The sequence below is a fragment of the Embiotoca jacksoni genome, unplaced genomic scaffold (genome assembly GCF_022577435.1).
Source record: "Embiotoca jacksoni isolate LCO1_2020_lvr unplaced genomic scaffold, fEmbJac1.0.p SCAF_77, whole genome shotgun sequence".
Taxonomy (NCBI): domain Eukaryota; kingdom Metazoa; phylum Chordata; class Actinopteri; family Embiotocidae; genus Embiotoca; species Embiotoca jacksoni.
In genome coordinates this window covers 958,346-981,545 of record NW_027185433.1, presented here as the reverse complement: position 1 = coordinate 981,545, position 23,200 = coordinate 958,346, and the positions used below count along the sequence as shown (strand labels likewise).

The 23,200-nt window shown below is 45.7% G+C and overlaps 1 protein-coding gene across 2 annotated transcripts in view; it reads left to right on the top strand.

The window, feature by feature from the left end:
• Positions 1 to 297: 297 nt before the first annotated feature.
• The window catches only part of ccdc120a (coiled-coil domain containing 120a), a 23,224-nt gene continuing 321 nt past the window's right edge, over positions 298 to 23,200 (top strand). Inside the window, exons 1-11 of one of the 2 annotated variants that reach the window (XM_069177759.1) lie at positions 298 to 732; positions 14,023 to 14,259; positions 14,772 to 14,889; positions 15,012 to 15,139; positions 15,263 to 15,376; positions 15,603 to 15,744; positions 16,305 to 16,361; positions 16,976 to 17,075; positions 17,722 to 18,548; positions 18,692 to 18,968; positions 19,147 to 23,200. The exon at positions 19,147 to 23,200 is cut by the window's right edge and continues 321 nt beyond it. In XM_069177759.1, coding sequence (XP_069033860.1) covers positions 14,212 to 14,259; positions 14,772 to 14,889; positions 15,012 to 15,139; positions 15,263 to 15,376; positions 15,603 to 15,744; positions 16,305 to 16,361; positions 16,976 to 17,075; positions 17,722 to 18,548; positions 18,692 to 18,968; positions 19,147 to 19,252 — 1,917 coding nt within the window. In that variant the 5' untranslated portion in view covers positions 298 to 732; positions 14,023 to 14,211 and the 3' untranslated portion in view covers positions 19,253 to 23,200. Of the gene's footprint in view, positions 733 to 8,320; positions 8,508 to 14,022; positions 14,260 to 14,771; positions 14,890 to 15,011; positions 15,140 to 15,262; positions 15,377 to 15,602; positions 15,745 to 16,304; positions 16,362 to 16,975; positions 17,076 to 17,721; positions 18,549 to 18,691; positions 18,969 to 19,146 lie in introns of those variants that run through there. The other variant, XM_069177760.1, reaches the window with a different exon arrangement.

The following is a 23,200-nucleotide window of genomic DNA, read 5'->3' as shown; positions in this document are numbered from 1 at the left end:
CATAAATTCTGTGAAGTTTTGTTTGTAAAATATTTTTTAAATTGTATGATAGAAGACGGCAGGCAGCAAAAGTCAAGTAATCATGATTATTCTGTAGATGTTAATGTAAATAATAAAAACAGAGTGTGTGTGTGTGTGTGTGTGTTAATGGGGGGGGGGGCATGTTGTTATTGATTTCTTTAATTTGAACCTCAAACACGAACGAACCTCCTGCTGGAGTTTGTGCGCGCGCGCTTTGGGCGAGGAGTGGTGCGTGCGCGTGGCCGCGGCGTGGTGTTGGCATCGTGAGCGCGCCTCGTGCTGCTGATGGAGCTTCATTGACTGTGTGAACGCAAGAGACGCGGCCGCTGTATCGATGAGGAGGAGGAGGATGATGAGGAGGATGAAGAGGAGGATGAGGAGGGATGACCGGCAGCCGCGAGCCGATCATCGATCCCACCTGAGCGATCAGAACCGCCGCGCCGATCAGCTCGTGTGATCCCCCCCCCCCTCACCCCCACCCGGAGCAAGGAGCGGCTGCACGAGACGACGATCAGCCGTCATCAATCGGCTCATTGATAACAGCTGATGTGAGGCGGAGCGCGAGACGCAGCGGGAGACAATCAGCGGAGCGGGTTCTGGACCGTGCGGGTCTCTGGGTTCCGGACCGGCTTCCCGGACTATGTGACGGAGGCGCCCGAGGTTCGGGTCCCCGCCGCGGGTGAAGGGCGAGCTGATCCGCAGGTGATCCAGGTAGGAGGTCTCTGACCCGCCGACACCCTCTCACAACAGCCCCGGGTCACTTCCTCGCGGAGGAAACCCTCGCGCGCCAGATTCCATTCAAAGAAAAGTCGCTGGTTTCCAGGTTGCGGGTCGTTGCGGGTCGTTGCGGGTCTTTGCGGGTCGTTGCGGGTCTTTGCGGGTCGTTGCGGGTCGTTGCGGGTCTTTGCGGGGCTGCAGCGCGCGGAGCCCCGAGCGACACCAGTCGGTTTCTGGAGTCTCACGAACTTCTCTTAAAATCGTCTCGCAGTTAAAACGCAGATCAAAGTGTTAAAAGCAGAAACATCCTGTTGTCCAGTTTGTCTCTGAGCTCAAAGACATATTTGACTGCAGTTTGGTGGATTTTTTTTTTTTTCTTTCTGTTGCCGAGAAACGAAGCAGAAAGAAAAACACGTTGTTTGTCTCAGAAACAGTCAGAAAACAGTCAGAGAGTGATGTGAGACCTGACAGCGGTGTTGTTGTTGTGCTGCTCGTCCCACCCAGCGCCACGTGCTGCTGATGCTGCTGCTGCGCGCGCGCGCGTGCGAGTGCGTGTCAAGGCTGCATGTCAGCCTGGGCTTAATTATGACCTCATTAACTATCAGCTGCTCTCATGAAACACTGCCGCGTGTGTGTGTGTGTGTGTGTGTGTGTGTGTGTGTGTGTGTGTGTTAGTCTGCAGGAAGTGACTGTTTTTTTGTTTTTTTTTCAAAGATGTGCTTTGATTTTGTGTAACTCAGAAATTTGAAGCGGGTCACAAACCTGTTGAGGTCATCAGGTCACGTGACGTCATAGAGGCCCCCACAACAAATAAAAACACTTTTTTTTTGTTTTTTTGCATGAAAGTTCAGGACATAAATACACTTTATTTCATTTTTTTCAAAATCTGCATCTTTTTATTATATTTTTTTTTTAATTGACAGCCAAAGTCGTCTCCCTGACAACCGTATCCGTAAATGTGGCCCAAAAAGCACGCTGGACCTTTTGTTTCCTCTTGATGTCTTCCTTGTGTTCCTGGTTTGTTCAGAGTACGAATGAAAACTGGATCAGCCGCAGCCAATCAGACGGCAGACGGGCCGGTCACGTGACTGTGATGCTCCATAATTGATGTTTCAGCTGCTGCTGGTCAGAGAAAGAGAAAAGAAAAAAAAAAAGACGCAGTGAAACATCCTGAGCTTTAATTGAAGTAAACAAACAAACAAACAAACAACTAGTGAGTGAAATCCCAGCCGAAGTCCCCGTGATGCGTTCAGGAGCAGCTGGGTGACTCTTCATTCATCTATTGGTGGGAGGTGGCAGAAATCTCAATGAACACGTTTAAACAGATTAATTTAATCTGAGGGATTTTCTCACATTTAAAACGGCTTCGTTCGTCGACGGGTCGAGAAAACGAGCTCGCTGTCGCCGGATAATCAGCTGACTCGGCCTCCAGCTGTGAGGTCGGGATCCGTCGAGGAAACGCGTCGGAGAACTATCGGCTTCGGGGGTTTCGGAAACAGCCTTGAAGCTTTGGGGGGTTAAAGTAGTGAGGAGGGAGGGGGGGGGGGGGGCGACCTGGTTCTGATCGGATCTCTGGAGGATCACCGCCCCACTTTTTTGTTCCGTTGTTTCACTCGTGTTCCCGTCTGGTTTCGGGAGCTCGACGAGGTTCCTCAGGAGTCGATCTTTGGGCCCTTTTTTTATTTATTTTTTTTTACTTTTTTTATTAACCAGGTGTCCTCAGAGTCGCCTGAGCGCCACAAACCGTCCGACAAAATGAGGCGTTCCGGTGCGGATTAAACCGGACTCGGTTTGTTTGTGAAAACATCCTGCGGGTTTTCGGACGAGTTCCGGGAAGACGGCGCGTCATCACTCGTTAAACCACAGAAGAAGAAAAAGAACGTAAACAATAATCTGCGGCAGCACACGGGGGAGGAGACTAAACGTTGGCCGATGAATTTGGTTTTTGACGAAGAAATCGAAAGTCAGCTTGGAAAAACCGACAAAAATGACCAAAACTACAAATGAAATTTTTCGGAGTGGAGCGACGTTGGTACGTCGTGAAAAGTTCGTTAATCTGCTCGCAAAATGTGAAACGCGAAACCGAAACAAATCGAATGTTTACGGCGTCCGCGTTGGTCCGAGATTTAATCGCAATTTTCAAGGCGGGAAAACGTTAAAAACATCGGACGTCCGAGAGGCCAAAGATTGTCCTGCGTTTGAGTTTCACGCTCATCGTTAATACGCTTTTCTTCTTCTGTGGTGGAATCGGAGCCGTTGATCTGAAACTGGTGTCGACACGGATTTTTGCTCGTGTGTCCATAAAGGAAATTAAACCAGAGAGACGAGGAGGAGGAGGAGGAGGAGGAGGAGGAGGATTACAGGATGAAGGAATAAAAACGGATTTAAAGGGGGGGGGGCGGTTAGAGGAGGGGGGAGGGGGATTTTAGCAGAATATTAAATCTGATGAATTTAGATTTTCATGTCATCAGACTCTCAGTCTGTTCATGAGGAACCTGCAGACCACGAGAGAAATGTTCTTTATAAATGATGTAGTAAAATATTATCAATCGATCCCTGCTGCTTTAATAACTACAGATCGATGAAGAAAATACTGAAAGTCAGAAGTTTCTTCAGCTGCAATACCAGCGAGTGCCACTAGAGGTCGGCTCCAAAAAGCCTCCGGCTCCATAGACTCCCATTCAACTTCTCTCATCAAATCCAAAGTGAATAAAATGTGTCCATCAGTTATCTCGGTGTTGTTAGCTAAAGTCACTCCTTCTTGTTAGTTTTCTGGAGGTCCATCTGAAAATAATCCCTCATTCATTAGAAAAGAAGATTCAAGAAGACCTGTTTTTGGGGGCGTGTCTGTTTGATTGACAGGCCTGTTAGGTTACAGCTATCGGTGGGCGGGACGTAGTATCGTCAGGTTTCTAGTCGGATCACTCGGATCCACCGCTTAGCTCCTCCTCCCCAGCTCGTCCAAATATGGTCATTTCCTCCTCCGGCTTACGTGTCAATGAAATATCGTACATACGCGGGTGATTTCGGATTCAGTTGGCTCGCTTGTCAATCTTGTCGTTTTCAACTGTTAATTTGAATATTACATCGTGTTAATGCTTTACGTAAATAGTTTTTTTGATAACGTGTGCGACCAACGCTCCCAATGGGGCGAAAGGTTACGCATCACGCTGACGCAAACTGTGTCGTAGTTAAAAACAAACTACATCTCCGGTGATAGAAATCTTTTGTACGTCGACGCCTCCTGGAACAGAAGCTCAAACTGCTCGTCTGCCTTCAATAATTCATTTTCAGCTCATCGAGAACATGTTGAACTTTTTTTTTGTTGGATTTAATTTAAACAGCTCCGAGTCTTTTTCTTTTCTCTTCTCACCGACAGGTTTATAACTTCGTTAATAACGGACACTTCTGACGGAAAACGTTCTTTTTCTGTATTTCTTTTGCTTTCCTGCGTTCTGCTCGGTGTTTAACGGCGCCGGTCCTCACAGAGGTACAAAAACACACCGATCCTCCAGAGAACATCAACTATTGATGAAGCTGCTGCCTCTGTGCCTTTGAGCCAATCGCACACTGATACACACTCTGTACCTGTGTGTGTGTGTTGTGTGTGTGTGTGTGTGTGTTGTGTGTGTGTGTGTGTGTGTGTGTGTGTGTGTGTGTGTTGTGTGTGTGTGTGTGTGTGTGTTGTGTGTGTGTGTGTGTGTTGTGTGTGTGTGTGTGTGTGTGTGTGTGTGTGTGTGTGTGTGTGGAGGATGAATGTAGGTCAGGCTGCTGATTCTCTGCACAGCAACAATGCAGAAAATCCCAACCCTGAACACTCGCGTCGGATTGGCTGAGAGCTCCAGCCAGGCAACCAATAACCTTTCAACCCCCAGGCGCTGTGTGTGTGTGTGTGTGTGTGTGTGTGTGTGTGTGTGTGTGTGTGTGTGTGTGTGTGTGTGTGTGAGTGTGTGTGTGTGTGTGTGTGTTCTTCGCTTTGGGACTGTTTGAGACCTGATTTCGGTGTCCGGGTCAGAACCAGGTCCACGTTCAGGGTTCTGGGTCTCAGGAACACATTATGTTTAACGAGGGTCCTCACAAAGTTAGCAGGACAAATGTGTGTGTGTGTGTTTCCTCACACACTTATGTCATCCGAACATCAGTGACATCACAGGTGCAGCAGCTCAGTGGGCGGAGCCACAGAGCTGCATCGGATCAGAGATCCCTGCTGACAGCAGCATCCAGTCAGAGAGCAGACTGTTGCTGAGCAGCCGCTGGACCCATCTTCAGTTTCAGGGTCCGGTTCTGGGTCCATCTTCAGTTTCAGGGTCTGGTTCTGGACCCGTCTTCAGTTTCAGGGTCTGGTTCTGGACCCGTCTTCAGTTTCAGGGTCCGGTTCTGGGTCCATCTTCAGTTTCAGGGTCTGGTTCTGGACCCGTCTTCAGTTTCAGGGTCCGGTTCTGGGTCCGTCTTCAGTTTCAGGGTCCGGTTCTGGGCCCGTCTTCAGTTTCAGGGTCCGGTTCTGGACCCGTCTTCAGTTTCAGGGTCAGTTTTAATCTCTGTCTCCAAGATTAGTTTCCACTTTCTAGATTAGATTCCAGTTTCAAGATGAGTTTTCAGTTCTTAGAACAGTTTTTTTTCAGGTCGTTTCCTGAATCAGTTTCTGGATCATTTTTGAGGTCCGTTCGTTTCTGGAACAGTTTTTTGCATCTGTTTGCAGATCTAGATCATCCATTTCTAGATCCGATCAGCTTCATCATCATCATCACGTCTGACAAACAATAAAGTGACATTTGATGGAATTAAATGAAATTAAAACCCGGATTAAGATTAAGAGTCTTGAATTTCTTTTTTAAAAACATGTTTTCAGCTCTCGGATCCAGAACGAAAAGTTTAGAAACACGGACGCAGTTCATCTCGTTTATTTGTTTAAAGTATCCGATTTTTCAAAATATTAAAATTTCATTTAGTGTTTTCTCACTTTTTTGTTTTTGTTCTTTTAAACATGAGCAACGACTCGTTTCTGTGTTCGTCACATCGACGACAGGAAGTCAGCGCATGTCAGATTAAAACATATTCAAGATGAGATCAGATTATTCAACACACACACACACACACACACACACACACACACACACACACACACACACACACACACTGGACAACAGAGCAGAGCATCATGGGGGGAAAAAGACACCCTGTTGAGTTACCTGCAGTGCGTCTGCACGGCCAGCAGGGGGCAGCAGCAGCTCCTCGAACTCCCTCTTCGTCCTCTGAAGTTTGACCCCCCCCGCTGTCCAGGTGCATGATGGGAAATATAGTAAAAGTCAGGTTATTGATCCCTGAAGTTGTTTTTTTTGAGACGCACTGAAGCTCAGCAGGAAACAAAACCACCAAACAAAAACCGACATCATGAAGTGAGTCAGAGATAAAAAAAAAAAAATAACAGAAACCACAGAAGAAGTCTGATGACAGAGTTCAGTGTGGTCGCTGCTCCTCCTCGTCCTCCTCGTCCTCCTCTTCCTCCTACAGTCTGAACATCTGCATGGGTACGCTCTCTCTCTGTGTGTGTGTGTGTGTGTGTGTGTGTGTGTGTGTGTGTGTGTGTGTGTGTGTGTGTGTTCAGTTTTTAGTGAAGCTGGTATTTATCTCTCAGTTTAATGACTAGTCTCTCCTCCTGAATTAAAAGCCTCCTCTCAGCGGCTGCTCTGATTGGTCGGTGAGCTGATGCTCCTTTAGACCCCATAAACCACAAGAGAGTCTGAGTCGCCATAGCAACATCATCCTGTTAACCTTTAATGCAGCATGCTAACACAATGACACATGTTAACATAATAAAGCATCGGATCCTTTACTGAAGTAAAAGTACACACTGACAATACGCCGATACAAGTAAAAGTCCTGAATATAAAAACCTGACCGAAGTAAAAGTACGTTAAATATTATCAGCAAAACGTAGTTAAAGTATGAAAAGTAAAAAATACACAGTAAAATGATCTCTGATGGTGTTTTTAGATGAATAATTAATGAGTATTTTACTGATGTTGTTATTTTACAACACACACACACACACACACACACACACACGCACACACACACAAGCAAATACAGGTTTCATTTCCCAGAGTTCCCTGCTTCTGTCCTGCTGAGCTGCTGAATCTGACAAACAGACATTTACATCTACATTTGTGTTGTCTTGCTAATGTGTGTGTGTGTGTGAGTGTGTGTGTGTGTGTGGGGGGGGGGTGGGGGTGGCGGAGGAGGAGGGGGGGGGGGTCACGTGTGATAAAGCTTCCAACATCAACAAGAAAACTAAAGTTGATCAGAACTACGGTGTCCCGACAGGATCAATATTCAATAAATCACAATTAAAATTCCCTTCATTGAATAACATTATGGAATAATTCAAAAAAATACATTGATTGTGTAAAAATACATAAATTAAGCAACAATTTGTTGAAAGTTTTGTCATGATAGTTATTTTTATTTTTAAGGTCAAAATGCACTTTTTCAAAACTCTGCTTTTATTTCAAAATGACGTATGTTTATTATTATTTGTTAAATATGTTGAATGTCTTATAAAACACTTTCTGCTATCAAATAAATTAAATCAAATCAAATGTTCACAGTAAGTTTGAATAATTTGCTGAATGATGTAATTGAATTGGTTGATTTTTTTTTTTTTTTTTATAACAAGTTTTTTCTTTTGAATATTTCACATTTATTTTATTGAATATTTTGCGGCTCCACGCAAAATGTTAGATTTAAAAATAAATTAGTTATACTTAAAAAAAACAAAAAACACAACAAATTCTTTTGAGACGTGTTTTAGTGACATTTATCAGCGTTTAGTGACTCAGCAGTTTTGTGTTTCAGTTGAAAACTTCTGAATGTTTCTGCCGTTTGTGTGTAAATGTGAAACTGAAGATTTGACAACAAAATACAAAAACTGCTACTCGCGTTACCAAAATAAAAACCTGCAGTTTCCTGTGTGAGACGCAACAAGATTTTTAAACAATAAAGTGTAAAAGAATAAAGAAAACAGCCAAATCAGAATCAGACAGAACATCTGCTCTTCATCATCAAACATCAGAGAACGAGGCTTCATCAAGCTGCTGCTGTTCAACAGGATCTCCGCTCTTTCAAAATAAGAGCAGCTGCAGCAACAAGAGCCGTTTAGTCAGTAGAAATTTGTTTTACTTCTTCTGGTGTTGTCAGTGATATTTAGTGTGTGTGTCATTTCTATTTCTTTATACTGATGCATTCAGGGTTTTTTTCTGACATCCTATTTAATGTAACATTCTAGCAAAAAAAATAAATATTCTATCTTTTATATTTCATTAATAACATTCCTACAATTTTCTGTTTTTAAAGTGCAAATTTACTGACATCTTTTCAATCACCTGTTAAAATCTGAAATTTAAAAAATAAATAAATAAATAAAAATCTCATTGCACTTCATTTAAGCTTTTATTATGAGGTGTTTAGCTTCCTGTAGTTTTATTTTGACACAGCAGGAGCGGAAGTGGAGGCGTGGCCTCGGGTGACTTGATGCTGAGACTCTGCAGAGAGTCTGAGTCAGAGCAGAGAGGAGAGCGAGCAGAGTTTAACAGAGCCGAGGAGCGAGTTGGACTTTTTGGACGAAGCCTGTTTTGAATTCGGGTTCGGTTCGGTTCTTATTTGGCTTTGGTTCGGCTCGGATTCGGGTTTTGGTTCGGTTCGTGTTCCGGATGTTGACCCTCCGGAGTTCAGCTGATGTGGACGGTTTCCAGGATGGTTCAAACTCGCAGGTATTGAAACTGATTTAATTTCAGACTCGTTTAGAGCCGCGAACTGTTTGTCTGTTTGTTGTTTAAAGTTTTGTTGTTGTTGTCTGTAACTTTATTATTCCTCTGGATGAACTGCAGTGGTTTGAAAATGAAAACAAATACTTATTGTCCTAATATACAGAAGATACAAAGATGATGCATAAAGCTACAGTACATTAATGTTGAATTTATAATAGCATAAATAAATTAATTGTTTCCATAATCCATTTTTAAATATTTCTGTGAAGTGTTTTTAATGGGTTTTTTTATCTTCATATTTTATAAACAAACATCCTGAATGAAAGTCAAACTGATGAAAATCTAAAACATCATTAAAACATTTTTTTTAAAACGTTTGTCTGAAAAGTAATGAAACTAAAATGATAAATTAATCTGTGTCATTAAATAATTCTTCATCCTGATTCAGCTCCTGAAATATACACAACAACAACAACAACAACAACATGAATTTATCTGGAATCAATAATAATTCAGTCAACTGAGAACAGATGGAGGATTTAATAGTTTCCTGCTTTTTTCTCTGACAGTGAACGCAACATGTTTTAGTTTTTTGGCTGTCGATCAGTTACACATGAAAACAATGATAAACAATCAGTTGATTAGTAAACAAAACAACGGATGATGATGATGAAGATTAATTCATGTGATGAAATCAAACGTCGAATATTTTTAAAAACAAACAAGCGGAATATGAAGAGACCCAGTTCAGGTTTCTGCAGAACCAGGATCTCCGGGACCAGGAGGAGGATTAGGTCGGTCTGAAATGTGAGCTATGTTAGTTTCTGTGGACCCAAAGCATACGGAGCGAATCGAGAACATTTAGGTCTGATGACCCTGGAGCTCTGGATCCTGGAGGTCTGAGGACCCTGGAGGTCTGAGGATCCTGGAGGTCTGGATCCTGGAGGTCTGAGGATCCTAGAGGTCTGAGGATCCAGGAGGTCTGAGGATCCTGGAGGTCTGAAGATCTTGGAGGTCTGAAGATCTTGGAGGTCTGAGGATCCTGGAAGTCTGGATCCTGGAGGTCTGGATCCTGGAGGTCTGAGGATCCTAGAGGTCTGAGGATCCAGGAGGTCTGAGGATCCTGGAGGTCTGAGGATCCAGGAGGTCTGAGGATCCTGGAGGTCTGAGTAGTTGTTGTTGTTGTTTGTTGTCCTCCCATCCGGCTCCGTGTTCTGACTCTGTGTTGTCGACTCCATGTTCTTCCTGATTCGCTGCAGGACTCCGTGATTCAGGTGAGAAGCAGCTCAGAACTGTTTCTGTGTGCAGAATTTAAATGGAGCCGAGGCCACGCCCACCCGGCACCGAGCGGCACCAACGGGTCCGGTGCCGGTACCGGTCGGGGTTCTGGTTCCCGGAGAGCACCGGGTGGACGAGTTCCCATTACTTGATGAGATCGTGCGTGTGTTAACAGGATCAGCGTGTTACTGTGATCTCCTGCCTGCATGATTTAGTCCGAGGGCAAAGAGAGGACACACACACACACACACACACACACACACAGACACACACACACACACACACACACACACACACACACACACACACACAGACACACACACACACACACACACACACTTCTCTCTGTTGAATATTTAAATCCTGTATTTGCATCTCTTTGTCTGCAGCTGCGGCCTTTCATCACCAACTCTGTGTGTGTGTGTGTGTGTGTGTGTGTGTGTGTGTGTGAAAGTGTGTGTGTCTGTGTGTGTGTGTGTGTGTGTGAGTGTGTGTGTGTGTTTGATGTTAAATCTCTCATCTTTAAATGTTCAATTTGTCGTCTACATGTTCGGCTCATGAGTGTTTACATGTTTACATCATGTTTACATCACGTTTACATCACGTTTACATCATGTTGCTGGTAAACATGGGATCCAGTTCTGGAGGTGTTCTGGTTCCGGTGCGTCACTCAAAACGAGACCGAAGCCCACTGAGTCTCCGAGAGGAGGTCGGGTCGGACGGAGGCCCACAAAGTCCAGCGTAGCTTACATTGTTACCGCGGCAACCCATGCCGACAGGTTTGGGACAGTCTGTCCTTTCAAAGATCCGATCTGAGAAAGAAATTGGATTTCAGTCTGAACAAAAAACAGAGAAACCAGGTTCTCCTCCTCCGGACTCGGTTTGTGGTTCTGGTTCTGGAAAAGATGGAGGATTTGGTTCTGGTCCAGTTTGCAGACGGCAACTCAGACAGGAAACAGCTGGGTTTTTTTTAGTTTTTTTTTTTATCAGATCAGCTGTTCATACCTGCATCCCCTGTGGGGTGAGGAGAAGGAGGAGGAGGAGGAGGAGGAGGAGAGGTGAGAGTAACCCCCCTCCCCCTCCCCCCCTCCACTGGAGGTCACAGTTCAGTCGGTGAACACAAACACAAACACACTTTCACTGCGTGAACACAGATGATGTCACTTCCCGTCGCAGCGAAAAGGAACCACGTTAAAATGTGACATGAGAGGAAGGCAGTCGATCCGTAATCTGAGCGTTCGATTTAAATATCGTGAATGAGACAAAACACACGTTAAAAAAAAAAAAAAAAGGTCAGAGGTCGAGCTGCTGATGGACGTCTGAGGACAGAAGCTGCAGGTCTGAACTCGACTCAGCAGGACTCAGGAATGCTAAGGAGGGGGTGAGGAGAAGGGGTGAGGAGAAGGGGTGAGGAGAAGGGGGGCGGGGTGACCATTTGTCTGAACATTTGGTGTGAACATCAGAAAAGACCATCAGCCAGAAGATAAAACAGCTCCAATGACGTTGCTTTAAGAGCGACTGAATAAACAGTGAATTGGTCCTTTTAAAGGCGTCTTCAGATGCATGATGGGAATTTTAAAGTGTTCGTCTTCCTCAGCGCTCGCAATGTTTTTATTTTTTTCATTTCACCGTCATCGCTTCGGTTTGTTTGTGATTTCTATCAACTTGACTTAAAAATTTAGGACGTGTTGGACTGATGTGAGTTCATCAGGTCATCAGGTGGGATTCTGCTCCGTCGGTTCGTAGTTATATTCCAGTTGGTTGGTCTGTTGTCGTGTACTTGTTGGTTTGTTGTTGTGTACTTGTTGGTCTGTTGTCGTGTACTTGTTGGTTTGTTGTTGTGTACTTGTTGGTTTGTTGTCGTGTACTCGTTGGTCTGTTGTCGTGTACTCGTTGGTGGTCTGTTGTCGTGTACTCGTTGGTCTGTTGTCGTGTACTCGTTGGTCTGTTGTCGTGTACTCGTTGGACTGTTGTTGTGTACTTGTTGGTTTGTTGTCGTGTACTCTTTGGTCTGTTGTCGTGTACTCGTTGGTGGTCTGTTGTCGTGTACTTGTTGGTCTGTTGTCGTGTACTCGTTAGTTTGTTGTCGTGTACTCGTTGGACTGTTGTTGTGTACTTGTTGGTTTGTTGTCGTGTACTCGTTGGACTGTTGTTGTGTACTTGTTGGTTTGTTGTCGTGTACTCGTTGGACTGTTGTTGTGTACTTGTTGGTTTGTTGTCGTGTACTCGTTGGACTGTTGTTGTGTACTTGTTGGTTTGTTGTCGTGTACTCGTTGGACTGTTGTTGTGTACTTGTTGGTCTGTTGTCGTGTACTCGTTGGTTTGTTGTCGTGTACTCGTTGGACTGTTGTTGTGTACTTGTTGGTTTGTTGTCGTGTACTCGTTGGTCTGTTGTCGTGTACTCGTTGGTGGTCTGTTGTCGTGTACTCGTTGGTGGTCTGTTGTCGTGTACTCGTTGGTCTGTTGTCGTGTACTCGTTAGTTTGTTGTCGTGTACTCGTTGGTTTGTTGTTGTGTACTTGTTGGTTTGTTGTGCACTGTTTGGTCTGTTGTTGTGTACTTGTTGGTTTGTTGTGTACTGGTTGGTTTGTTGTGCACTGTTTGGTCTGTTGTTGTGTACTTGTTGGTTTGTTGTGTACTGGTTGGTCTGTTGTTGTGTACTTGTTGGTTTGTTGTGTACTCGTTGGTCTGTTGTTGTGTACCTGTTGGTTTGTTGTGTACTGTTTGGTCTGTTGATCATCTCTCTGATCATAATTTCTCATCTCTTGTAAAATGAAAACAAACCCTGAACATTGATGTGATCTGAGCGTCCATCTGGTGACCTGAGAACTCAGCAGGTGAATCAGCTGCTGCCAGATTTACTGGAGAGAATCACACCAGTTCATCACACACACACACACACACACACACACACACACACACACACACACACACACACACACACACCCTCCTCCTCCCGTTTCCCCCTTTTTTTTTTTTCATCGCTCATTTCCTTCTTCCTGTTTCCTGTTGGGCTCCAACTTCCTGTTCTCAGGGACATCTTGTTCTCCTCCAGTCTGGCTAAAAAGCTGCTCAGAGGTCAAAGGTCAACAGTTTTTCTGACTTCATCTTGTTCCATAAATAAAGAAACTAAGAAATAAAATCAGGTTAAGAGACGAAGATCGTTTTTCTGTCGTTTCATATATATATATATATATATATATATATATATATTTATTTATTTATTTTTTACCGTGTAGTGAACTCAGGATTTCAGTTTCTTTATTTTGAAAATCTGTTTCTCGACTTTTTCCGACCGTCCAACCAGCAGGAGGAGCTCTGGCGCCCGTCCAGCCAATCACAGCACAGGACGGGACTTTAGCTGTATTTTATTTTGACTGGTCCAGAGGTCACATGTAAGAATCAAATGTGTTGCCTCAGGAGTTTGTTTTTTTCCTTCACGATAAAATAAGTTGTTTTGTTTGCAGACGCGTTTCTGTGTTTTGTCTACAGATGTCTGATAAGCCTGCTGAGTGTGTGTGTGTGTGTGTGTGTGTGTGTGTGTGCGTGTGCGTGTGCGTGTGCGTGTGTGTGTGTGTGTTTTCTCTCCGAGGCGTGTCGGTACTCGTTGTTCTCTCCACATTTTTCCTCTAAAACAGTAAATCTGAAGCCGTCTGCAGCTCGAACACATTTCAAAATCACGTGCAGGTTTAATCAGTAAAGAAGCTCGACGATAAACACAAACAGCTTTTAGAATCTTCTGTTTTTGAGCCTTTGAGCTCCGTTTTATCCAAAACTATTTAAAAACATCAGTGGAAAACACGTTTTATTCACCTTTAACACACATTTATAGCACACCATCTTCCTGCCACCAAACCTGAGTTCATCCGCCTCAGAAAATAGTCCCCAAATAAACAACGTTTTCTCCAGTTTGTTTTTGTTTTTGTTTTTGTTTGTTTGTTTGGTTGGTTGGTTTGTTTGAAGTGACCATATTTGCACAAACTGTGGAAGAAGCGAGGGGCAGATTTGAACACTGTGCCCCGCCCACCTACAGCAAAAAACCTGATTCCCCCTCAGGCCTGTCACTCAAGCAAGCCCCGCCCCTAAACATAGCTAGTTTATCCACTGACATCATGAGGACTGAAAGTTTTTTTCAATGGGAGTCTATTGGAGCCCCTAGTGGCCGTCAGCGGCATTACACTTTAAGACAGGACAGTCTCTGTTCCTCACTCTGTCCTCCTCCTGTTTTTGTTCTCTCTCAGATCAGCAGCTCTGAAGACCCCCTACAGGCCAGTCCAGGAATTACAACGCATCGGCCAGCTAGTAGTTAACTGAGCAAATCGGCCAGCTAACCGAAGAACTAGCCGGTGAACTAGCCGGTGAACTAGCCGGTGAACTAACCGGTGAACTAGCCGGTGAACCGGTCCCTCGGTGGCCATTCAAGCTGTTGCATGGCCACAGGAGTGAACTACTGGAGCTCTTATGAACTCAGTTACAAGGTGAGAAAACACACCTGCATGTCTTCTTCTTCATCTTCATCTTCATCCTCTTCATCTTCTTCCTCTTCATCTTCATCTTCATCTTCTTCCTCTTCATCTTCTTCTTCATCTTCATCTTCATCTTCTTCCTCTTCTTCTTCTTCATCTTCATCTTCATCCTCTTCATCTTCATCTTCTTCCTCTTCATCTTCATCTTCATCTTCTTCCTCTTCATCTTCTTCTTCATCTTCATCTTCATCTTCATCTTCTTCCTCTTCTTCATCTTCATCTTCTTCCTCATCTTCTTCCTCTTCATCTTCATCTTCATCTTCTTCCTCTTCATCTTCTTCTTCATCTTCATCTTCATCTTCTTCCTCATCTTCTTCCTCTTCATCTTCTTCTTCATCTTCATCTTCTTCCTCTTCATCTTCATCTTCATCTTCTTCTTCTTCTTCATCTTCTTCTTCTTTCGTTGGTGTCCAGGATTAGCAGACTAATGTTACCTGGCGATTTGTGCTGACTGCGTGTTGCAGGTGAGTGACAGCGTGTGGGGAGGCGAGCAGGAGTCGAGCAGCGAGGAGGGAGGAGGCGGGGTCACATGGGAAACACAAGCCATGATGGAGGTCAAAGGTCAACTCATCTCAGCACCTGGTGAGTATGAACAACAGGAACGTGACCCGTCACGAGGAAGCGTTACCTGTGTGTGTTACCTGTGTGTGTGTGTGTGTGTGTGTGTGTGTTACCTGTGTGTGTGTGTGTGTGTGTGTGTGCAGACCGTCTCACCTGTCCGGACAGGAAGCAGAGGGAGCGAATGGGGGAGCTGCAGGAGAGGAGGCGGAGCCTGCAGGCGTTGCTCAGCGCACGATTGGCCGAGCTGAGACGCATCTGTCTGCAGGAGGCGGTGAGTGATGTCATGATCAGAGAGCACACGTGATTGGGTGAAGTTAACTGTCCATCAAGCCCCTCCCCCCTCCCTCTCCAATCCCTCTTACTACTTTCCAAATTTTGTGTTTTCGTTGGTCAGGAGCTGACAGGTGCGGTGCCCAGTGACTTCCCCCTGGAGGCGGGGGAGAAGCCTCCCTGCGTCCGACGGAGAGGTGGGACGTCCCGCCAAGCAAACAGGAAGTGTCGAGTGGAGGTGAGCAGAGAAGTCTCTCTCTTTCTCTCTCGTGGTGCGTTTAAGTGCCGAAGGAAAATACGCTATCTGAACCCTTCCAGCTGCTGACGGCGTTTACTTCAAATACAAACGAGGAAAATACAAAACACACTTTGTCTTTGTGGTGTTTTAATCCTCAAAAATTAATTGTAAGTAAATCATGATTCGTTTCTAATTATCAATCTACAACTTGTGTGTTCGTCCTCAGGAGGACGAATCTCAGCGTTCAAAGCCGAAGAAAACTTTATTTAGCGGCGCTCTGAGGAAATACAGCGACTCTGAACACAACACACACACACATACACACACACACCACGGCAAGAGGACCGTACACAGAGGCTGCCACACAGGTAACACACACACACACACACACACACACACACACACACACACACACACACACACACACACATAACACACAACACACACACACACACACACACAAATTCAAAATAAAGGCAGGAAGATGCCGGTTTTCTCGTCTTCCTCAAACAATGGCTTCTCATCTATTGCCAACTGTGTGTGTGTGTGTGTGTGTGTGTGTGTGTGTGTTGTGTGTGTGTGTGTGTTATGTGTGTGTGTGTGTTGTGTGTGTGTGTGTGTGTTATGTGTGTGTGTGTGTTGTGTGTGTGTGTGTGTGTGTGTGTGTGTTGTGTGTGTGTGTGTGTTATGTGTGTGTGTGTGTGTGTGTGTTATGTGTGTGTGTGTGTTGTGTGTTATGTGTGTGTGTGTGTGTGTGTGTGTGTTATGTGTGTGTGTGTGTGTTATGTGTGTGTGTGTGTGTGTGTGTTATGTGTGTGTGTTATGTGTGTGTGTGTGTGTGTGTGTGTGTGTGTGTTATGTGTGTGTGTGTGTGTGTTATGTGTGTGTGTGTGTGTGTGTGTGTGTGTGTGTGTGTGTGTGTTCCCAGATGACACAGTGAGGTCAGAGAGCAGCTCCACATCAGACTCAACGGGACACGACAACGGTAACTCTCTCACACACTCGTGCACGTTTTCCTGTCCATGTGGGGACTCTGGTTTACAAAATGGTTTCCCAGGACTCTGACCCCGAACACAGACCTGGTTCCTACCTGACCCCTGAAACCAGGTCTGTGCTCCCTCAAAGCCTTTTTTATTTTATTTTTAACTCTAAAACTCACAGAGGTCCTCACAAACCAGCTGCAGCGCCCCCTGCTGGAATAACAGTTCACAGTTTTTTGCTCCAGTTTTAGTCTCATTGTCTTTTTCTAATGTCGGCTACTTTTTAAAAAAATTCTTATATCTTCTGAGTATTTTCAGGCCACCGCTGTCGCCATCTTTGTTGTGTACAGTTACCATGGTTACAGGTGACCCCGACCCTGCTCAGGAAATACTCCCCATTAGCATTAGCAGCTAACGACTGAGAGGCTATAGTAGGAAAAAAAAACCGCCTGCAGACTGTTTATTATATTTGTAGAATTGATTCAGTTCTTCCCATATTGACAGGAAATGACGGACAAAACTACCAAAATAAGAGCAGAATTAAAAGCACATTGTGTTCTGCGTGTTTTCTTTTTCCTCCAAACTCCCGACTGAGCTTCGCTTTCTGTCCGTCTGTCAGAGGACGGTTTGTCTCAGTGTCGCCCCCCGCTGGTCGCTGCTGGGTCTCCGGTGGAGGTTTTCTACCAGAACAAAACCAGGAGGAACTCGCTGCTCAACAGGTCCATTTATTTATTTTTGTGTTATTTTTGTATTTATTTACAACTGAAATAACATTCCACGTAGTTAGCGAACCGTTAGCTGCGTGCTAACCGTTAGCTGCGTGCTAACCGTTAGCTGCGTGCTAACCGTTAGCTGCGTGCTAACCGTTAGCTGCGTGCTAACCGTTAGCTGCGTGCTAACCGTTAGCTGCGTGCTAACCGTTAGCTGCGTGCTAACCGTTAGCTGCGTGCTAACCGTTAGCTGCGTGCTAACCGTTAGCTGCGTGCTAACCGTTAGCTGCGTGCTAACCGTTAGCTGCGTGCTAACCGTTAGCTGCGTGCTAACCGTTAGCTGCGTGCTAACCGTTAGCTGCGTGCTAACCGTTAGCTGCGTGCTAACCGTTAGCTGCGTGCTAACCGTTAGCTGCGTGCTAACCGTTAGCTGCGTGCTAACCGTTAGCTGCGTGCTAACCGTTAGCTGCGTGCTAACCGTTAGCTGCGTGCTAACCGTTAGCTGCGTGCTAACCGTTAGCTGCGTGCTAACCGTTAGCTGCGTGCTAACCGTTAGCTGCGTGCTAACCGTTAGCTGCGTGCTAACCGTTAGCTGCGTGCTAACCGTTAGCTGCGTGCTAACCGTTAGCTGCGTGCTAACTGTCTGCTCTTCCAGGACTGAACATCCGGAGACTCTTCAGACCCATAAGCCCCTCCCCCTCCCCCTCCCACCGTCCCATCCTCCCCAGCTCCATGCGCCCCCTCCCCCGCCTCGCTCTCAGGACTCCTCCTCCTCCGGACCCTCCGACCCAGGTGCTGGAGGGGAGGGCGGAGTCAGGCTCAATGCGGCTCGTAGCAGCAACAGCTCCGATGTGCTCCTGGACCGCATCACCTCCCCGGAGGAGGAGCAGCAGGGGGGATTGTGGGTAAACGGCCTGCCGGCGTCGTCCAGGGGAACGAACGTCACCGGAGGGTACTGGGGCTCCGAGACGCAGGCGGATGGACGGACCAGGGTGAATAATGGCGTCATGGAGGGAGGAGGGAGAGGGGGACGGGGAAGAGGAGGAGGAGGAGGAGGAGGAAGAGGAGGAAGAGGAGCAGCGTACAGCGACGTCCTGCTGGACTACGTTTGGGGGAAACAGCAGCAGCTGCAGCGACAGCAGTCGCAGACCAACCGGCAGCCAATCACGTCGCAGCACCAGCTGGTCTACAACGGCTACTCGTCCCAGCAGCAGCCGGCGCCGCCGCCGCCGGGAGCCCCGCCCACCTACCGCAGTCACCACGGCGACCAGCGGCGGGTCACGGTGAGCCGGACCAAATCCTGCGGCCCGTTCCTGCCAGTGCAGCAGAGCCAGGCAGATACCCACAATCCTCCTCTGAACGCCATCCAGCCCGACCCTCACCCCCACCTCCTGCCCCCCCGACTCCCGCAGCTCCCCCCCAACCAGGACTCGCAGCTGGAGGAGGCGACCAGGAGCCTCCACAAGGCCCTCGCCCTGGAAGGTCAGCACTCTTCATCCTGTTATATTTAGCTGGAATTCCTGAAAGGGGGCGGGGCATGAAGACAAAGTGGGCGGTGCCTGATCTGAATTCACCAACCAGTGATCATTCCTGATCTAGAATCTGTGTTGATGTGTGATTGACAGGACTCAGAGACTGGTACCTGAGGAACACCGTAGGCTCCTCCCACCAGAACCCGGCCAATGGAAAGGTGACCGCGGGCGGAGCCAACGCGAACGTAAACGGAGGGGTCAAAGGCCAGGCCGGAGGAGGCGGAGCTTTGCAGCGCAGGCGGACGACTCACGGTGTCATCCAGCAGGCGACCTATCAGACGGAGGCGAGTCATCATCATCACGCCGCGCCGCGCCACAAACAGACGCTGCCGCATTCGGCCACGTTCCACGGACACCCGCTGCACGGCAGGTAAGTCAGCCGACGCCCCTTTACGCAAAACAAGCACTGCAATAACCAGCCAATAGGATCCTTCAATTTAGCTTTGGTTGGTTTAGCTTAGCTTAGCTTAGCTTAGCTTAGTTTCATTCGGGTAATGTCCCGGTACGTTTACGTTTTGTAAAAATAAACCAGTTTTTCTGTTTCTCAGGTCGGTCGACAGCTCGCTCTACACCGACTCGTTCCCTTCTCAGAAACAGGAAGTCTCCCTCACAGACCCGCCGGTGGACCAACCGTCTCCTGGGACTCTCGTCTGACTCACCGACCAATCAGGACGCTGAGAGGCAGACGGATGGACCAATCCCAGCCGGGGTTTCTCCCGGAATCAGCAGCCTGCGGGACTCCGTGTCCCGCTGACGGAATCAAACGCACCCGTGGTCAGCAGGAGGTCCTGATCCTGGTGGATGAAGGTTCTCCCGCTGAAAACAAATCGGAACCACCTAAAACCCCGCCCACAGTGATGTCACACCGGGGTTGATGATGTCACTGTCCTCGTCTGACCTCAGGACGGAGTCTCCGGATAAAATATGTCTTTTTTTTTTTTTAAAGAATGAGCTGCTGTCACTCAGATAAACAGCAAACAGACCCCAATGATGAACTGCTATTTCTATCAGGGATGAACACGTTTCCACCGGAGGAACTCTCCCCAGGAACTAGGAACCTTTGGAGGAACATGGTTCCCACCGTCAGGGATCTGAGGAACACGAGGAGGATGGAGGGGGCGGGGCTTGCAACCCTGAAACATTTCTGATTGTGAAAGAAGAAATCAAAAGCCGGAAGAACCGACGACCATTTTATTTATCGTACTACGCTACATTGCCAGTAGGTGGCAGCGATGCACATTTGAGCTGGTTTGCTAACCGCCATTAAAAACTCAGGAGAAGAAGAAAAAATACGTCGGTGGACTAATTCTTCTAAACAAAATAAATGGTTAAATTCAACATGCTGCTTTTTCTAACAAAACTTCCAGGAACTTTTTAACTTCCCAGTGACTAATGTCGGGAACGTTTCTCGGGTTTAAACGTTTTATCGAAAGTTTGAAGTCTCCGATTTCTGCTGATTGTCGTCAGCTGCTCGGTTTTAAGGATAAAAAGCACTGCAGAAAATAAACGGAGAGCACTCGACCAATCGGAGACCTTCAGCGCTGTAAGCCCCGCCCCCAAAAGTTCCTGAACCTTTTGGAATACACACGACCCCACGGAGCAGGAAACTCCTGATCTTTGAAGATCTTTGTTTCGCCCCCCGGTGGTGATAAGATGTAATTGCAATGTTCCTCTCAGCTTCCTGTTCCCGAGGAAGTTTCGCCGCGGTGGAAACCAAAAAAAACTGTTTCTGACAGCTGTCGCCTAAAAAAACCATTTTCAGATCAGAAGCTGAACAAAGTGTTCGAGGGAGCGACCGACGGAATTATTTCCGTTTTCTATCGTTTTGCGTTCGCTCTTTTTTTTTCTTCGCCGGACGAAGTCCTCGTCTAAAATCAGATTCTGCTCAGACAATCAGACACTTTTTATATCGCTGAGGAGGAAGAGTAGGAGGAAGAGGAGGCACTTCCTCTTCGCTCGCTGACATCACCAGCTCAGTTTTACAAAGTGTGAAAGAGAAACAATCAGGTGACCTATCGACCCCTCAGGTGAGTCCGGACAGGAAGCAGCAGGTGAGGTTTTTTTTTTCCCTCAGGTGTCCTCGTAGTTTGGACTCAACGTCTCTGCACTAAAAAAAAAATTTTAAAAAAATTCGAACTTTTCCTCCTGAAACCAGCCGAGCCGCCGCACGAAGTCTCACGAAGTCTCACGAAGTCTCACGAAGTCCGAACAAAACGTGACCAACATGACAATAAAACGTGAAAAAAACAAAACATGAATGAACGAACTGCTTCAACGTCACTAAAGAACCGGCGGAGTCGGACTTCACGTGGGTCTTAAATATTATGTAAAAAAAAAAAAAAGGGAAATATTGTACTTTATCTGACGACTTCAGTTACTTTCTCCATTTTCTTTTGCCAACAGATCAAATGAAAAGCAGAAAAAAAAACCTGTCTCTCCAGGAAGTTTTTTGTGATTGTTTTGTGATAAATTTTTTTTTATTTTGCGGCGTTTTAATCTGAACATTTTTTTACATTTTAAGTGATTTTGTTTTTCGCTAAATAACTTAAGATATTCCCCCACGATAAAACCACATTTCCCACAAACCCCGTCACTTCCTGTTTGTTTTGATGGTGAGAGGAGAGAGGGGGCGGAGCCTCGCCGATGGGGGGAAATGAACACTTATTTTTGCTACTAAAGTCAGTTTTATTTTGAAAGGAGACTTTATGATGTCAAATTTTCAGCAGACCTTCTGTTCACGATGTTTTTTTGCGAATTTTTTGGGGAAGATTGCCCGAGTTTGCAGTTATTATTATTATTGTTATTTCCTGGAGGGACTGATGTTTGAATTTCAAACATTTTATGATTTCAGCCTCAGATGTGACGATTTTCTGCTTTTTCTTCAATTAATTTACGTGTAATAATTTCTCTTCTTTTTATTGCACATTTTAACTTTTCAGATTTTTTTACAAACAAACTACGAATCCAGAAAATAATCAGCAGCTCTGACGTCTTTATCGTCACGTCATCAGAAAGCAGCGAATCATCACCTCCGACAGAAATTTGATATTTCTTGGTTTCATCTTTTTTTAATCGATTAATTTTATCGGAGGAATAATCGTTTTTCTGTTTTCTCTCTTTCTGGAGGTTTCTGTATGTTCACTGTTGTAAACGACACCCAGATGTTGAGAAACAACATCAGCAGCTGGAAACAGTAAAGGGTCGGGTCTCCGTGTCCGGGTCCAGATCCAGTCTGAAGCAATAAGAGGAGCTCCGTGTTTCAGTTTAACTGCTTCAGGATTTAAAAAAAAACAAACATTTGCAGCGACAATCAGACGATGATGTCACAGTGTTGATTGATTGATTGATTGATTGATTTGTGATCGATCGGTGGACCGATCGACTGAATTGATCCTGTTTTGTTTTTTTGTATTGAGCTCCGCTGACATGATTTTATAAAAAGAAAAAGTCCATGAATGAAATGCAACTTTTTTTCAGACATATGAAGTTATTGATCAGTTATTGATCAGTTATTGATCAGGATCTGTGTCCTGTCTGATATTTATTTATTCTTTGGGTTCGGGCGTCTCGGGTCACGTCGGTGCTTTCGAGTTTTGGACTTTTAAAATTCAGCTTCACTAAAACCAGTCTGACCTCCATGTTTCCAGGTCACATGATCAGGAAACGGTCTGACATCACAAACAAACCCAACGTCAGCCAATCAGTGAACGAGGACTCACTTTATTCATTGTCGTAAATAATACGATTTATTTTTAACCTCAGCTGCGTCTGAACTTCAGTATTTGCTGCTTGAATCGTTTCCACAAACGCAGCAGAGCGTCCATCCAACCGTAAGCCCCGCCCACCTCCTGGAATCCAGGCACAGCATTGGATGCTGCTGCTGTCACTCAGACTGATGGACAGGTGTCTCACGGTTCACTGAGGGTTTGTTTGTTTTGTCTGTCTGGAGTCAGTTTGGTCATGTGACCTCACAAAGACTCCCAGCATGCACCTCTTCTCACGCCAAAGTCGAACAGACGTCAGGACGAAACGGAAACACGTGAAAATGGAAACGCGTGTTTTTATCGACTGATCAGAGCCTCTGCTGCAGTACATGTACATAATACTACAGTACTTGTTGACAATACTGCAGTACCAGCAGATAATACTGCAATACATGTACAGTATACTGCAGTACAGGTACATAATACTGCAGTACATGCACAGTATACTTCAGTACCAGCAGATAATACTGCACTACCTGTTGATAATACTGCAGTTCAAGTACATAATACTGCAGTATCTGTCAATAATACTGCAGTACATGTACAGTATACTGCCGTACCAGCAGATAATACTGCACTACATGTACATAATACTGCAGTATCTGTACATAATACTTCAATACATGTACACAATACTGCAGTACCTGTTTATTATATTGCAGTACCAGTCGATAATACTGCAGTACATGTATAGTACACTGCAGTACCTGTACATTACTCTGCAGTACCTGTACAGTATACAGAGTACCTGTAGATAACACAGTATTCTGCAGTATCTCTTCATTATACTGCAGTTCCAGCCCGTAACACTGCAGTATCAGTCTGAGTACTGCAGTAC